General features: G+C 41.8%; 1 protein-coding gene across 6 annotated transcripts in view; it reads left to right on the top strand.

The window, feature by feature from the left end:
- The window catches only part of phf24 (PHD finger protein 24), a 33,700-nt gene extending 15,766 nt beyond the window's left edge, over window positions 1-17,934 (top strand). Inside the window, exons 4-10 of one of the 6 annotated variants that reach the window (XM_022208570.2) lie at window positions 6,904-6,982; window positions 7,669-7,871; window positions 9,354-9,520; window positions 12,588-12,620; window positions 14,287-14,364; window positions 14,722-14,835; window positions 16,493-17,934. In XM_022208570.2, the coding sequence (XP_022064262.1) occupies window positions 6,904-6,982; window positions 7,669-7,871; window positions 9,354-9,520; window positions 12,588-12,620; window positions 14,287-14,364; window positions 14,722-14,835; window positions 16,493-16,589 (771 nt within the window). In that variant the 3' untranslated portion in view covers window positions 16,590-17,934. The other 5 variants (XM_022208571.2, XM_022208572.2, XM_022208573.2 and 2 more) reach the window with 5 other exon arrangements.
- The last annotated feature ends 375 nt before the right edge of the window (window positions 17,935-18,309 follow it).

Here is an 18,309-nt window from a genome sequence, read left to right as displayed (position 1 = left end):
AGCCTCCAGTGATTGCAAGGTTAGGGTTAGACCCAGATTTACCTAGGTTAGATCATGCAACACCTTGTGGAAGTTTTCTCAAGTTTTGAGCTGAGAGTTTTCTCATGAATCCTTCCTCACATTTTGATCCCTTTCTGTTACATTTCTGTTACATTGATCACAAGGGCACAGTTTACTTGATTGTTTACTTGCTGTCATAAAATCCTCCAGCAGTGAAACTGATACTAGATGATCAGTGGTACTCAGTGGTATCACTTAGTGTGATCGGTGAAAGCTGTTTTAGTGAACTTGTTGCTTTTTTTCTTGAACTTTCTTGATTAGAAGAAGGAACTGGCTGATGAATGTAAATTCAGGTTTCACTCTCCTTTTAGTTCTACGACACCAAAAAGACACGGGGACTAAAATGTTTGGAGTGAGCTAAAAGGAGAGTGAAGAAAGTGACTAAAAGTGACGACAGAGCTGGGAAGAAGTGCAATGTTTGGAGATCAATCTTGTGCTCAGTGACCCAATCTAGCGATTCCGTCACCACGAATGACTCCTTTCACTTCAGTCGTCTGACTCATTGCTCACATTAAAACACTCTTTCTGGCAGTTTTGAAACCGCTGAGAGCATCTATTTTTAAAAACTGTTTCTCTGGTGCAAAGTCTAATTGTGGATTCGATTAGACAGTGAAGTGTTGTCAAGCATAAGATTAGAACGTGCGGCTATTTTTACGCTTTATTCCCCAGCGTGCGTCCGTGCGTTTGTGTCCTCAAGAACATATTTTCCAGATGCTGTCTGTAGATGTTGCATAAACACTTAAAGGTTACACTGAATGTGAAGTTGAAGGAGATACAATATCACCAAAGCAATGGCTGTGGGTTAGGTTAGGGTTGGGTTAGATGACAGATGACAGAATGTTTGATGAAGACATGAGATCAGAGATGAAGTGAGGTCTAAACAAAGGAAGCGGTTTCCTGATGACAACACCGGAACTTGTTTTGTTCTTGCTGTCAATTCTTAATTCATTTACGAATGTCAGGCAGATGCAGACAAATTAAATTACAAATTCTCAATAACTAGGGTTATTGAAATACATTGACCCTAACCCTGAGCTGGGTTAGGGTCAGTTTCAGGGTCAGTTTCAGGGTCAGTTTCACACATGGCATTGGAGAGTCATGGAAAGGGTGACTCTACATGGGTTACATGAGATAAACTGGAAGTGAAGGCAATGGAATTAATAATGAGTGGAGTGGTCAAGGTGGAATGAGTGGCTGCATTCCAGACTTTATATCTGATGTTGTATCTTCACCCAATAGATGGAAACCGCCAGTGACAAACAATAAATGGAACTCTCTGAGACACCGCCGCAGATTGGAAGATATTGTGATCTGCAGCACTACAGCTCCGTTTGGCACATATTCGATCGGTTACTAGTTGTTCCTTCTGGAAATTGATCCACACTGGGCTATTGTGATGTAGTAGCCACTAGAGCCTAGATTCCCAACCTGGGGTCCGCGCCCCCCAGGGGGGGGGCGCAAGGCTTTGACTTCTTTGAGGGTGTCAAAATTAGATTTGCTTATAGACATAAAAATAATGATGAGAACACTATGGCATCATAGCCGGCTGAAGAAAAATGCGCCGCGGTGCGTCATTTTTCACTGCATGCTGCATCGCCAAGCATTAGCCAGCAAAAAACTTTCCGAGGACCTAAATAACACATTAACAACTGTAATTAAAGTTGTAAACTTTATAAAGGCTCGCCCCACAAACAAGAGACTTTTTGCCAGCTGTGCGAGGACGAAGCGCACCAGACGCTATTACTGCACACAGAGGTGCGCTGGCTGTCCCATGGAAAAGTGCTTGTGTGTTTTATAGAGCTGCAAGAAAAAATAAAGGAGTTTGTGCAAGATCACAACCCACAGCTGCACGAGCAACTTACTGATGCGTTTTGGATCAAAACAGCATATCTGGGGGACACATTTACTCTGTACAATGAGACAAAAGCGGACGCAGGGACCGGAATCAAACATTGTGCATTGTAAAGACGCACTGGGTGCTTTTGTGCGTAAACTGGAGTACAGATCAGGAAAAATGTCAAAAGGAGACTTGCAACAGTTTCCGCTGCTGATGAAACAGTCCGGGGGCACTGTGCGTGCGTCTTTACGCGCGGAGTTTATGCGGCACATGAACCTGCTGCAGGAAGAAATTAAGTCCCGCTTTGCTGATGTTGATGAGTACTTATCAAAGGAAGCATGGGTGGTCGATCCCTACACCTCCAGCCTTCAGGACGTGGAATACATCGGTTGTGAAGATGAGCTTGCCGACCTCCAAGATGATACGGTGTCAAGGAAATATTTTCAGGTGAACGGATACAAAAAGTTTTGGATAGTGAAAGGACACGCTGTTGCACCCAAGCTGGCCATGCATGCAATACGGAGGGTGATTCTTCCGTTCAGCACCACATACCTGTCTGAGACGGCCTTCAGTGCCCTTGTTACAATAGAAACAAAAGCCCGTAACAGGCTCGATGTCCACCAGGATTTCCGGCTTGCAGTCACAAACGTAACACCTGACATTCCTCCTGTCGTCAGAGATATGCAAACCCAAGGAGGTCATTAGATTATGAACAAGATGACAACGTCAAAAAAAGGGCACCGTTTTAAAAAAAAAAAAACACATTTCTTACAAAGAATACATTTTGTGAGTGTGTCTCATTGCCTTTTGAGCCACTTATCAAAAGTTCTACTCTGGTGCAAACAAGTTTTAAACAGATGATATTATTATTAATGTTCTTATTTTCAAGTAAATGTGGATGTGTTTAAATAGCATAATTCTGTTTCTGAATGAAAAGAGAACTGGTTATTGATAACGAATTTATTTCACCAGTTATTGTTTTTATTTTCTTTTGTTGTACTTTTGTCTTCAGAGATTCATTTGGAGTTTTAAGGAAGAAAGTTTACTTTTACTAAAAGTGGTACATTTTCCGTGTTAAAATTTCTCATGCAGATATTAAAGTTCAAGTTAATTTATGAAAACATTTTTTCCACATGCGATTCCAGGAGGGGGGGGGCTCCGGCTTACTTGGATGTAAGTAGGGGGGGCCCTGAGGAAAAAGGTTGGGAACCACTGCACTAGAGGACAAAAGAAGGAAGCATAGAAGGTTTTTAGTGTGACACCAGTGGTCCTTTCTCAGCTCAGACACTTTATGGTGGTGGTAATAGTTGTGTGTTGAAAGAAGGACGCAGTGTCCCAGACAGCTACAGCCAGGATGCGACTTTATTGTCCCGACTTTATTAAGGGACAGTTATTATTATTATATTATCCCTAATAACTGAATGATGTTGTTATTGTCATTTTAGTTGTTGTAGTTAGTTGTTAAGTAGTAGTTGTAGTTGTAGTTGCAGTAAAATCTCGTTTTTAAAAGGTTAAAGACTCACCTGTTTAATAAGGCTTTTAATTAGCCTTTTAAATCCTTCTTATGTTCTTATCATTCTCTATTATCTTATGTATAATAATAATAATAATAATAATATGTTCAATTTATATAGCGCCTTTCACAAACCCAAGATCGCTTTACATGAACAGAGAGAACAACAACAAAACAAAAACAAAGCTACAAGGAGGAGGAGGAGGCAAAATGATTATTGAAAACATGAGTTTTGAGCAGAGATTTGAAAGTAGAGAAGGAGTGACAATCACGGAGGGATTGGGGGAGTGAGTTCCAGAGCTTCGGGGCAACAGCACTGAAAGACCGCCCCCCCACGGTGGAGAGTTTGGTTTGAGGGATGGAGAGGAGGTTGGAGCTGGAGGACCGGAGAGAGTGAGAGGGTGAGTAGGGGGTAAGAAGTTCATTGAGAAGGAGAGTTTTGAATATGATGCGGGACTGAACGGGGAGCCACTGTTCATTTTGTTTATCTTATCGTACAGCCCTTTTATAATTTTTTTTTTTAACTCCAGCGTTTGCTCAGGGGGGGTCCTCAACACTGGGGGCAGTGTCCGGTCTGCTGCTGGGGGTGCTGTTCATGGGTCCCTTTTGTCCGGCTGGTTGGGGGGCTTGCTACCTCAGTGTGGGTGGGGTCTGGGTGTTGGTGCCCCCTGGTGGTCGTGGCCTCCAGAGTGGACGACCACAATGGCGGCATTAGTCAGTCAGCGGTGTGTGTTTGTATCTGTGTGTGTGTGTGTGTGTGAGGTTGCGTGTTTTTTTAATTCATTTTACTGACCCTAACCCTCCCTTTGTTTGATGAATGTTCAAATTCAAGTAATTTAAGCAGAACCTCCCACTCACAGCACCCAGCTAGTCGAAGGAAGGTCTAATTAACGCTTCAAACGATGCTAATTAATCAATGAGTAATTATACACACAGTGCACGGTCATTTGTTTATTTATTTGATAGTGGCAGCGGAGAGAGACAGGAAAATAAGTCGCAAATTGTTACAGAGACAAAAATGAAAACAGGGACTCAGTGGTCGTGGCTTTTGCTCCCATGTGGTACGAGTTCTGAACACTCGCTTATCAGGTACACACGTGGACAAAATTGTTGGTACCCCTCAGTTAAAGAAGGAAAAACCCACAATTCTCACTGAAATCACTTGAAACTCACAAAAGTAACAATAAATAAAAATGTATTGAAAATTAAATAATCAAAAACAGCCATCACTTTTGAATTGTTGATTAACATAATTATTTAAAAAAACAAACTAATGAAACAGGCCTGGACAAAAATGATGGTACCTCTATAAAAGATTGAAAACTATTTGACCAGAGTGACATGATTAACTCAGGTGTGTCATTTAACACAGAACTGAAAGCGAAGGAGAGAATTGTCCCAGGACATCCGAAAAAAAATGATAGACAAACATCTTAAAGGTAAAGGCTATAAGACCATCTCTAAACAGCTTGAAGTTCCTGTGACAACAGTGGCTCATATTATTCAGAAGTTCAAGACCCACGGGACAGTAGCCAACCTCCCTGGACGTGGCCGCAAGAGGAAAATTGATGACAAATTGAAGAGACAGATCCTTCGAATTGTATCCAAAGAGCCCAGAGCAACCTCCAAAGAAATTAAAGGTGAACTCCAAGGCCAAGGTACATCAGTGTCAGATCGCACCATTCGTCGTTGTTTGAGCCAAAGTGGACTTCATGGGAGACGACCAAGGAGGACACCACTGCTGAAAAAAACTCATAAAAAAGCCAGACTGGAATTTGCAAAAATGCATGTTGACAAGCCACAAAGCTTCTGGGAGAATGTCCTTTGGACAGATGAGACCAAACTGGAGCTTTTTGGTAAGGCACATCAACTCTATGTTCATAGACTCAAAAACCAAGCATACGAAGAAAAGAACACTGTCCCTACGGTGAAACATGAAGGAGGCTCAGTAATGTTTTGGGGCTGCTTTGCTGCATCTGGCACAGGGTGTCTTGAAAGTGTGCAAGGTACGATGAAATCTGAAGACTATCAAGGCATTCTGGAGAGAAATGTGCTGCCTAGTGTCAGAAAGCTTGGTCTCAGTCGCAGGTCATGGGTCTTCCAACAGGACAACGATCCAAAACACACAGCCAAAAACACCCAAGAATGGCTGAGAGAAAAGCATTGGACTATTCTAAAGTGGCCTTCTATGAGCCCAGATCTGAATCCCATTGAACATATGTGGAAGGAGCTGAAACATGCCATTTGGAGAAGACACCCATTAAACCTGAGACAACTGGAGCTGTTTGCTCATGAGGAGTGGGCCAAAATACCTGTTGACAGCTGCAGAACGCTCATTGACAAATACAGAAATCGTTTAATTGCAGTGATTGCCTCAAAAGGTTGTGCAACAAAATATTAAGTTATGGGTACCATCATTTTTGTCCAGCCGTATTTCATTAGTTTGTTTTTTAAATAATTATGTTAATCAACAATTCAAAAGTGATGGCTGTTTTTGATTATTTAATTTTCAATAAATTTTTATTTATTGTTACTTTTGTGAGTTTCAAGTGATTTCAGTGAGAATTGTGGGTTTTTCCTTCTTTAACTGAGGGGTACCAACAATTTTGTCCACGTGTGTATATTACATTAGACATAGACATATTACAGGCATCATACAACATGTTGCTCTGCATGTTCAGCTCTAGCTGGACCCTAACTGGACCCTTAGGCTACTGTATTTCTCCATCTGCTCCATGCATTTCACCATTTATTTCACATCTGCTGATGATTACAACACTCCTCTTTGTGCAGACTCTGCAAAGAATGATGTGTGCGTGAGTCAGACTCAGAACAAAAACGTTCTTAGTGCTGCGTCAGATTTTGCATCTTAGTCTGAGTAGATTATTTGCTGACATATGTTCTCAGTCCATTTTGATTTGCTGAGCTTTAGGGTGTTTGTATTCGTTGGTTTCTAGAGTGGGCGGTCGTGTGTTTTCATCTACATTTCATAATGCAGCTGTGGGTTAGCTAAAGTCAAAGAAAGAAAGAAGAAAGTTTAGGACCGTGTAAACAAACTGGAATTGACTTACCTCAAGGAGATCATTTAACATGTTATAACATGTTTAGAAGAGATGAAAATAAAACGTGTGTCGGATGCACAACACGTACCCCGCATTTTGTGTATTACTAGTGAGATTTATTTAAACCAGTTTGAAGATGAGTTTACGCTCATTGCCGACACGTGGAGTAAAATTCCACAGTATTTACAGAGTAAAACATTAAGAAAAAACACAAATATTGTTTTTTATGAGATATTTTTGAAATGTGTGCTGTCTAGAAACCTTTCTATTTTCTTTTTCTGGCTTTCTTTCACTGACGAGGAGGCAGGAGTGAAAACTGTTTTTCTCATCACTGCCAATGTGGGACAATTTTGAGCATATCAGCAGAAGCAGTCATTACAGCAAGCAGAAGCAGTGTGACAGTGTAATCCTCGTCTCTTCCTTTCCTGCAGGACAATCTGAATCTACTCCTGACAGAGGAAGAGATGTACAGCCTCATGGAGACCTTCAAGCAGTGCAAGATCATCCCAGGTGAGCAGCCAGCTGAAGGTTAGAGAATAGATACAATTCACGAGTTTCCACTGTGACTCTGTCCATGTGCACGCTTTAGTAGTTTGGAATTTGGTCACGTGTTTTTAAGGACAGCAAAGTTAATCCATAGGTTTCTTGATTCACTGTTCTGGTCCAGAATCCAGAGCTCTCACCTGAGTATCATCATGACGACATCAAGAATAGACTAGAAGAATAGACTAGTTGTGGGGTAAAAAGCTCTGGGGAAATGCTAGAATGTTAGAAATGTTAACATCTGTTAAAATTCCACATTAAGTGTAGAGGAAACTAGACTTGGGTTCCCAAAATCTAGCTGGAAATGGGACATTTTTAGTCAATCACAAGGCTTTTGATGAGGAGGGTCTAAATCCAAGATTTAGCACTTAGAGCATGTTTCTATGGTGGGTGGGTGGGTGGTTCCTCTGATTCTGTGAATTATAATCTCAGCTTCTGATTGTTGTTATTAATACAAAGCCTCGAGCATCTGTTTCGTTTCAACGTTATCACCTCACAGACAGAGGTGTCTACTGCCTGCATTGTCCTGCAGCTTGGTCGAACGGTGGGAGACGAACTTGTCTTTGTTGAAAATGAGCCACTGTAAGTGACTGCTAGGTCTTGGTTACTGCTAGGTGACTAATTGGGTCTGATTTGATGAATTGCTGCTGTAGAGTCATGCCTGGTGTCAGATGAGCTGCTGCAGTACCGCCACTTTGTCTCCAAGCAGCAGTTTGAGAAGGACCTGACTGATGAGCAAGAGGAGGAAGTCCTGGTCCAGTTTGCTGCGCTGGATCCGGAGAAGAAGGGTCACATTGAATGGTCGGACTTCCTCTACTTTGAGTCTCTGGCTGTGTTGAAGAAGTTTCGCACGGAGGTACAGTGTTGTGATGAGAAAAACAGTTGTTGCAAGCAGCTTATAAAGCTTATACAACTTAAAAACTCTGTGTCGTCAAACCAGAACTGGGTTCTTGGTTTATTCTGTGTTTTCATAAATTGGAATGTGATGCAAAAATAATACGTGTCTTATCTTATAGGACTATGTGGCGGCACCTTGGGGCTCTCACACCATGTGTGTCCACGCACAGGGTTAGTGCGTGGACACACATGGTGTGAGTTGGTTAAATTCACGCATTCACTGCTTCCCATCTGAGAGCAGTGAATGCGTCTCCAGTGATTGTGATATAAAGATTCAGTCAGTGATGAAACAGTACTCCTGCCATGAAGACAACACAACAAAAGACTATTTACATGGGGTTGAAAAGAGACTAAACAGTAAAAATGTGATCTAGACTTGGCACATGAGGCCACCACCAGTAGCATCATGATAGAGGAGCATTCCATCATCCAAGTCTTCCCTAGTATTTACTGGAAATGAATCCAGCAAAGTGTGGGAAATGCTAACCCAACCCGCATGTGGTCATGATACAAGATCTGTGACTTCTGCAGTGGAACATTTTGACTCCAGAACATTCATCAAGGTGAATGTTACGGAGTCAAGACCTTAACCCCACTGAGGATTTGTGGCAGGACTTGAAAAGGGTTGGTTGCTCTTGATCCCCAAGAATGGTGCTAAATTGCAGCGTCAAGATATGCGTGAGGCTGACCGAGTCCTATCCAGCAGGACTGGATGCTGTAATACGCTAACTCTAGTGGAAACCTATGCAACCAGTTATTTTACATTTTTATTGATATTATTTTGTTGAATCTGTTTCCATGATTCAATGTTGAAAAGCGTTAAGAGGAAGTTTTCCTGTTGTTCCTCTTGATGTCAGCTTTTTATAGGCTAGGACAGATCTCTTGCAAGACAACCTTCTGTTCACTTTGTCATGTAGATATACTACATCAGACATACTAGATCAGGTTAATTCAGCTTCACAAACTTATGAAGGGTTTCTTTGAAGCACATTGATCTTTGCAGTATTTGGCAAAAGCATACCTCATTTGATGGGGTGTACCAATGTCCATTCAAACTAATTTACTTTTGCAAATGCCATTTTGAGGTTAGTTTGATAGTATTTGATAGAATGGCTTAAGCTTGCACCCTCCAGCTTGATACTTGTTTTTTGCTGTCTCTTGATCAACGTGGAATGGCTTAAAAATCCTTCTTTGTTTATGACTTGAGGGATTAAAATTGCACTTTGTGTAAGCATCCTCTAACCCTACTGCTAATGCGATTGAGGATGACTGAGGCCAGAGAAAGCAGATACTACAGTAAAAGAGTTTAGTAGAGGGCTGCAAATGTGTTACAGCAATCGAAATCATGAAATGTGAGTGGAAGTCAATTGACTTGATTTCACTCAAATAAGCACATCCAGGTCACCTAATCGGACACTTGTTGGATTTAACCCTAACCTAGAACTCTCTGGTGCGTCTGTTGACCGCCAAGGAAAGAGACAGCGCAAGGTCAGTGTTCCTGGGTCTGGCTCTGGATAAAGATGGCGTGATCTCAAGAGCCGAGTGCCGCCAGGCCCAGCAGTCCTGGTTCCACAACCTCAACAAAGACTCACAGTCCTGCAATGTGAGGTGAGTAAATCTGTATGCAAACTGCAGCAGGCAGGCAGGCAGGCAGGCAGGCAGGCAACAAAGGTTTGGCTGCTCACGGAACAGAGGCAGCGAGAAAGAAGCAAGATAACGAGGTGTTCTAGTTGTTCTAGGTGTTCTTTCCTCATTACATAAGCTTCCTACTCTCAAAGTCCTAGCCCATTTTCATTGCTTTTCATTGGTTTTACAAGCCTAATGTACCAAATGATAAAATCAGACTCTTGCTAAAATGTTCTGCTTAGGACTTTGTTGCTGCATTTCAACCCGTCCCAACGTCTATAGATGTCTTTCACAGACGTGATCTGTGACACCTGCCTTTGAGTTCTGCTGTGGTAGTAATCTCCCCAGTTGTTAATCTCCCAGTCTCTCCCCAATGATCTTGGTTGGAGATTTAATCATGAGACGTGTCTATCTTACAAACCCTTAACTCTCTTGTAGTTTAACTCTTCCATCTTAAACTACACTTTCTTGATGTTGAATTTTTACCGCCCAGCAAAACCGCGTTTGCCGGAAGGTATTGTTTTCACCTGCATGGTCTTGCTTGCTTGCGTGTTTGTCTGTAACACTTTGGTTTCCGTGCGATAACTCCATAAAATATTGATGTAGCCTCACCATATTTGGTACACAGGTCTACCATAATAAGACACAGGTCAAGTTCACATTTGGTGACCGTGACCTCATTTTCAAGGTCACAGGGGTCATCTTTGTCGCCGGGCGGTCCAAGTTTGGTAAAACTTCTAGTTATTAATTACATTTTTATGCAATGCATTAATTTCTGTATATTTCTAAGGAACTCAAAGTACTGATTTCAATGATTCTAAAAATGAATAATGCATGTAATTACTTCAGTTATTGGCATTCTTCCAAAGCACATTGTGTGGTCTCATCATCGTCAGACAGAATTATCCCCTGAATCTGCAGCTCACCTCAGCTTTCTCCTTAATCTCCAGCCAGCTTTGGTTCTCTCTTCCTACCGTGCTGGTTTTCAAAATATTGGATATTTTGGCAATATCAGTATGCCATACTGCCATTAGTAATAATACTAATTACTAACCTGATCATTTAGGTCTTTACTGGATGGAAATACCAGTGATATCACATCATTTATGGCCATTTCACATAACCCTATGGCCATAGAAAACGGCAGCAATTTTTCATCAGAAATGGGCAACACCCACCATGAACGACCTATTTAATTACAGACAAACTGGCTTTCCAGAGCGTTCATTTTGAACTTTCATTGAGCTACTTTCAAAAAGGAAATTGAAATGTTTTTACTGCCCCAACTGGTAGATCAATAAAGTAAATCAGCTAAAGTCAGCTAAAGTTTAAGGTTCGTCAACTTTAGTCAATGTGTACTATGACATCGATGACGTTCAGGACATGTATCACAATCTCATATACAGCTTAAATAAGACATCGAGGATCTCCTCAAGGAACATCAAATTTAATGCACACATGCAGGACTTGTCCCACTGCTGCATTTTCTGATTGTATATTGCTATGATGCTGCACCCTAACCACATGATGACCACTTGTTTGATGTTATTCATCATCAAACAAGTGAAGAAAAATAGTACTTGAATACATTACACACAGAAGCAGATGTGGAAGCAGAAAACAAACAAACAAAAAGCAGCAAAGTGCAATAAGCACTGGCACTGACAGTTTTCATTTGTTCTGTGGCCAGGGACACACGATGAAATGTGATGAAAAGATGACCACCACGGTCATGGCCGCTCAGAGATTTGCTTTGACTGAACATTCGCCAAAGTTCTGCCGGGTCAGCAGCTCAGTCGCTGTTTGCAGTCTTTCAGAGATCCGACTTGATTGGATTTTCCGTTCACCTCACTTGTGTTGACTCTGATAAAAGAAAACTGTGAGGAGACGGGGGCATCGCAGCGATGTCTGTCTATCCTGCTGCACCGTTCACACCGTTGTTCACACCATTCTAACCCTAAATCCAAGGCTTTCTGCTGATTGTCACAATAGCAATGCAGTAGCAGCTCACACACGTGCAGCGGTTAACAAATAATAGCACAACACAGGAATCTCTGATGAGCGATCAAAATGCTGTTTAGCTTTAAACTTGTCAGCCTTAGGAATAAATATGGGGCAAATCAAGCTAGCTAGGTCCTTTAAAACAATGCATTTGATAAACTGCCGTGCATTGAATGGATAAACTGGCTGGCTGGCTGGCTTGGAACTCCCATGAAGAGTGTGATTTAGAAGACTGAGCTGTCAGTCAGTTAATGTTCCAGCACTGATTCAGTGGGAATCAGTGCTGGAACATTAACTGCCGATGGTGGACAGAATAACGCTTGGTAGAGGGCAACCAACCCAGTACAACAACCTGACAGCAAATACGACCTTTGTGCAGTTTGTCTGTTGGGATGGGATCAAAGGAGACCACACACAGTGTAATGCAATCTAGTGCAGCAATCACACAGAGTTCTGTAACCAAGCCAAAATCAGAAAATTTAAAGCAAAAATCAGGCTTTGTCGGGTTGACACTATACAACTGGTGTTTGTCTTTTTATCGTGGCTGCCTTCTTATGTGATATATAATATGATGTGCACTTTTGCAGTTTGCACAATGCATGTGATATTTGAAAAGCATCACTGCCCACTAACAGACAGAGAGACAGATCTAATGGGGAGTAGTAATGAAAGGAAAATAAGCTCTGATTGTGGACTATTGTGTGTAGCAGTGGACAAAGTATTCAAGCAGCAGCATCTACAAGTCTTCCACTGCAGGCCAAAGTTTGGCAGCAAACTAAAGTATCAATATAAAAAGATGAACCTTTGAAAATGAAATGTGAGAAATAAAAGCATTCTTCAAGTGTTGAATTTTAGTGCAGTGCATGAATTATTCGTCAGAATCTGCCAAATTGGGGACATAAATGACAAAGAAGAAAAAACTCAGACTTGTAATAAATTTACTGACTGAGTGTGTGTGTGTGTGTGTGTGCATGTTTTCTGTGTGCTTCCCTCCTCTGCTGTACCATTCCATCCCTCTCACCTGTCCAACATGCGGCATTCCCCACAGACTCATGGGATTCTGCTCTCCTATGAATTGTGGGTGAGTGTGACTCGTCACTGCTTGTCTCTCTTGTTCCTCAATCCAACACCTTCTAGCGCTCTGCAGTCAAACTGATTGTGATCAGTTTCACAAAAAAAAGCCTTCTTGTCTCCAAACTGCAAAGTGAGCTCCTCCTACAATAAGGCTGGCCTCTAATTATAGGGATCAAAATAAAGGGCGCTTCTGTTGGAGGTTAGGACACTGGATGGACCGGAGTGTGCATGCACGCTCACAACAAGTCACAACCTTGTTGCCGTTGATTGTTGGATCGCCGTGTGAAAACGACGAGGAGTTTTTCAAGGAGCCGTCAGTCAAGTCAAGAGGAGCTTCTGTGTGACTCCAAATTCTGAAAACACGACTCATATAGGCATCAGTCATTTGGGTTTCTACTGGAATGGAAAGTAATACTGACATTAATTAGCATAATAATTTGTATAGAACCATTCAGAGTTGGCATACAAAACACATCCTAAAAAGACTACGTCTCGTAGCCCATATTTTCCATACAAACTGCTTTTATTAGCTCAAACTGAGCAACTTTTTTCTGCTGAAGAAGATCATGAACCGGTTTTGTCACAGTTTACTTTGTTCTGACTCCCAGAGTTTGTACAATAAAGCCAGTATCATTAAAAAAAAAAAGTACCTCAAACCAAACATCCAGAAAAATAGGGTTAAAATAATTAACTGACTGGGACCAGATTGAGTTAATTGTTAAACCAGTCAAACAAAAATGTCAAACTATCTGCCATTCTGAGAATAACATATTTGAGTTGTAGTTTGTTTCTAAACAAAGCAATTTAAACACTAGAATTTTGTCAGATTTCTTTAATAATTTGCAGGTTTCCCATTTAAACCCCAAAACCTCGCTGCTAAACTTACAGCACAGATGAAAACAGAAAGAACTGGCCAACTTCAAACTTCTCAACAGGACTTGAACCCTTCATCTGTGATGTACTCAGCCAGATATAAACTTGTAATCGTGGATGCACCATTTAAAAATTCATCAAAATGACGTGTTTACCCTTAGTAGAAGACACCAAAAACAAAAACAAAATCTCACAAAATGTGCAGCCCAGATGTGGTTTAGCTGCTAAAGCTGAACTCAGCAGCGTGGAAAGTCACTTCATCAAATCATCTTGTGAATGAGTGAAGTGTCTTTTCTTGTGTATCGGCAAAGAAAGCCGCCGCACACGTTGATTCCAAATTTAAAGTAATGAAAGAACTGATGAATCCTCCTGTTTTATCAGTACTTTGAGCTTAGTTTACAGTGAAAAATTAGCTCAGATTCCCTGAAGGACTTGTTCCTTAACAGGAGCACAAAGTAACGTGGTCAGGTTTCAGAGGATTGATCAGCATTGAACAAACTGTCATCTAGAGACCTAACTTAATTAGGTCTCTAGATGACAGCAACATGAAACACTGTAATCTCATCAGACTTCCAGATGTGGTGCAGAAAATGTCCCCATGTTCCTGTACAACCTCCACAGATGCTGTCATGTTCAAGTGGATGGAATGATGTTGTTCATTTAGGCTGCTGCATAATTTAACTACTATGTCACCTGATGATTTACCTCGTTTTCCTCTCTGTTTCAGGACAAGCAAGTAGTTTGATCTCCATCGATTGTTGTTCCATCCTCCTAATGCTTTCTGTCGTTCTCTGGTACAGCATAAGTAACGTAGGCCCCATATGTGAGAGCAGCCCGGCCAGCTCTGGCAGTGAAAGGAGCAAGGCTGATGAGAGCAGGTGTGTTTTCACAAGTTATTTCAAACAGCACAATAACACGTACAGTGTCTTAGCCTGTGGTAAAACTTTTATCTCAAAGACTAACTAGTAGACTTGAACAGAACCAGATAGCTAGGGAGCTAGCTAGCTAGCATCCAGTTAGCTAAGGACAGTAGGTCTAGGTCTAGGATGGATTAGTGAAATCCCAAGTGTGAACGGTCACAACCTGCTGTCAACATGAGTTCAAGTCCTGTTTGCTGCTGCTGCTGCTTCAGCTTCAAATGACCTCAAACTCAACTGATTTGATAGGCAAGGGGTTGGGTTACCCTCTTTGGCATATCATGACTTTTGAGACTTTTCAACCACTTCCGATTGCAGCGACTTTAGGCAGCGACTACAGGGAGCCAGCCACCATTGCAAAGAGAAGAGCTACTCGAGAGAGGCTGAAGTCTCGTCTAGCCTTCTAACATGCTTGGACCAAGGTCTGACAAGGTCTGAACAACTGAATTTATCTGCTCAGAAGCAGAGCAGGTGCAGATGTGTCCGATGCCAGTTGCTTACTATAATGACGTTACTGTATTGAATTACAAGGTGGTGTTGTGTAAGATAATGCCTGCACTGAAGCTATACTGGTCGGTCGGTTAGAGGACCTAAAGGTTTGACTGAGGCCATGCAGGAAATGGCTGATTTTATTCTATATTTTTGACAAATTCCATAATAAGATCCAAACCAACATTGTGTTTCCAAATCCAAACTGTCAAATGGCCCGTAAAGACATGAATCTTTAACACAATGTATAACAGCATATGTCTGTATGTATGTATGTCTCAGTCTACAACTGCCGTTTTTAGTAAATGCTAAATCAGAGTGGTTTGCTCAGATCAGTATATTTGTTGGGCCCGATTTTCAGCCACGGATTCGTGTGCTAGTGGGGTAGTAGTGGGATAGTGGGGTGCTCATGTTCATCACAGTGAAAGAATGAGTTCCCACTGCGACAGTGGGAGTGGCCTATTGTCTTCAAAGGACGACAACAAAGCTCTGCGTTAAACAGAAATGTGCTATTTTAGGCTGACTACAGAAGCTATACTGGTCGGTCAGTGGGTGGATCCAGCTGGCCGTTGGTTTCTTCATCACAGCCAACTTTACTGTTTTGGTTCTCTCTCATTGTTCTTACAGTTGTGTTTTTGGTGAGAATGCCCCAACACTGGATGTTTGCCGGTATCCAGTACGCCTGGACGACGTCGATATTTCCTAACTCATTTTGGCCAACTGCAGATACAGTCTCAACCCTTTTTTTCTGCCTCATTACAGAGAACATCAAGTCTGTCTTGTAATGGAATCAACATTCTATTGTTGAGACAGTCCTCCTTGAAAAAACGACCACGTAGGTCGTCTGTACACGCCCTTATTACGATCGAGTGTTACGTTTTGAAGTTAAGCGACCTCTAGTGGCTGAGTAAATATCGACACTCCGGTGTCTCAGCTGAAACGTCACCATGAACAAACTTTGACCTAACACAAACACTAACCCTAACACTAACCCTAAACCCATCTTGGGAAAGTGAGGGAAAAGCTGTTTCGCGAGGGAAAAGCCATTTCACGAATTAAATCCCGCAATGCCTTCCTGTCCCTCGTAGGAGCGCTAACCTAAACACGCTCTCATGGGTCGTATTTCAAGGGCACGTACATACGACCTGTGTGGTTGTATGAGTTTGAGGGCTTATTGTATTGTTCCTTCTCTTATTGCAAAAGCCCATGGGCAGATGAAAAATAGAACACAAGTACACAGTGACTCGGCCAATAACTCCTTTAGCCAAATTTAACCTTAACCCTGCTCCTTCTGCCAAATTTAGTTTTAGAAACTGAATTAGCTTCATTGACCAAATTATGTACAAGAAATCTGAAATAGTACTTTTTTTTTGTAAGAAAACCAAAAAACTAAAGTATTATTTCTATTTCAAGGGCAAAGAAGGAAAAATTAGTGTTTAACAGTTTGCCTTTCTATGCCTGCCAGAGTTCATTTTGGGTCAGGTGGTTGCTTCAAGCAGGGTTAGGGTTAGCCTAGATGACATCTGTCTTTTATAACTGTAGGCCCAATTTAACTGATAGATTTTTGACTAATTGATAATAATGTTTCTGTTCCCAACAGGCCAGTGACCTGGGCAGACTTTCTAAGGGAGAGTGCCATCTTTATTCTGGCTGCACGGCCCAATAGTTCTGCCATGCACATCCGGCTGCCTCTATAGTCCAGGACCCGTCCAGCAGAGAGACGGAGAGAGATCGATGAGTGGGGGCAAAAGACCGACCAGATGAGTGGGGGCAAAAGACCGACCAGATGAGTGAGGGCAAAAGACCAACCAGATGAGTGGGGGCAAAAGACCAACCAGCTGAGTGGGGGCAAAAGACCGACCGACCGACATGCTGAAGCTCGGCCATCGACAGCATCTCTCCTCCTTTGCGTCACCTCCACACCACAACACTGACAACACTGACTGACTGACTGACACACCGACGAGGAAAGTGACAGCTGCTGCTGCTGCTGGGTCCCAAACTCCAAAAAAACACCAAAAACTGACAGCTAGAACTATCAGAATTTCAGCTAGAACAGGACGAGGAAGAACTGCCACCCACTGGGAACTAGTCGGTCGGGGATGTTTGTGAAAACTTTGAGCGAGTATCAGTCAGACAGACGGGCTCCAGACTGGACCTCCAGCTTCATAATGTACCTTACCAAGTGGGTCCATTAGTGTGACGGCAGGCTGTTACTCTTTCAAATATTCAATCCTTTCAGGCCTCATCATGTCCTAAAGCGTACTCTATTGTGTTATTCACCATCAAAATTGTTAGTCACGCTGCTGCACAGAGGCACATGCAAATAGCACCCACAATTTAAAGTCTGCTGATGAACCCCTACAGCTACATTATCAGAACATATAGCAAACAACAATGAAAGCTATCTGCATACATTATATTAGGCAGATACTGCTATACATGCTAGTATAAATTATTATTGTTATTATGCATTAATCAGCAGGCTGTATTTATTCCTGTATCCCATGGTGTATCCTCTGTTTCCCCCATTTTCATCCAAGAATCTGGGTTCTTCTGAGGATAACATCTGTTAACCCTGTAAGTGACATGTATATACTGACTACCATATATTTGTCGCTCCTCCTGTCCTTTTATTGTCTTGTTTTATGTCCATGTCATTATTACTTGCACTGAGGGAATGAGCTGTATCTAGTTGGACTGTTGTTGTGTGAATAACCGCCACTGTACTGAAATGCCGTAAGACAATGTGAGGTCTTGAGCAAATACTCAAAAGTACATTAGTAAATTCTGCAGAAGCACTGTTTAAAAGAGTAATTGCTATGGAAAACATGTAGGGAATTAATGTTCACCGAGGTTATACGTTAATTTCACATGAAACTGCCCCTAGAATCATATCACTGGAAACATAACTATAGGACTTCATGTAGTGTTTATGCCATGTAATAATGAAGGCTCTATGCCAGGTCGTCCTAGTGAATAAAGTATGGAAATGACATGAAACTTGTGTCATAATGCTGAAATAAACGCATGGCATTCAGACTCCTCCTCGGGAATCTTGTGTGTGTGTGTGTGTGTGTGTGTGTGTGTGTGTGTGTGTGTGTGTGTGTGTGTGTGTGTGTGTGTGTGTGTGTGTGTGTGTGTGTGTGTGTGTGTGTACATTTCTAGGCCTTATCTAGAACAATACAGATATTTTGGGCCTCTCATGCAAGTTAGGGTTAGTGGCTCAAACTGAGATTTTTTCAAAACTAAATTTCAAAAACTGTGGTGCTTACGGGTTAGGCTTGTGCTTATGCTAAAATACTAGTTTTCTAAAGTTTGGTCTTCATTGATAGATAAGCTAAGGGTTACAGTTAGCTAAGCCAGCCAACCAAATGAAAAGGGTAGGGTTAAGGTTATCAAAACCTAGAATTTCTA

Source organism: Acanthochromis polyacanthus, chromosome 18 (genome assembly GCF_021347895.1).
Source record: "Acanthochromis polyacanthus isolate Apoly-LR-REF ecotype Palm Island chromosome 18, KAUST_Apoly_ChrSc, whole genome shotgun sequence".
Taxonomy (NCBI): Eukaryota; Metazoa; Chordata; class Actinopteri; family Pomacentridae; genus Acanthochromis; species Acanthochromis polyacanthus.
This window is presented reverse-complemented; position numbering and strand designations above follow the sequence as displayed.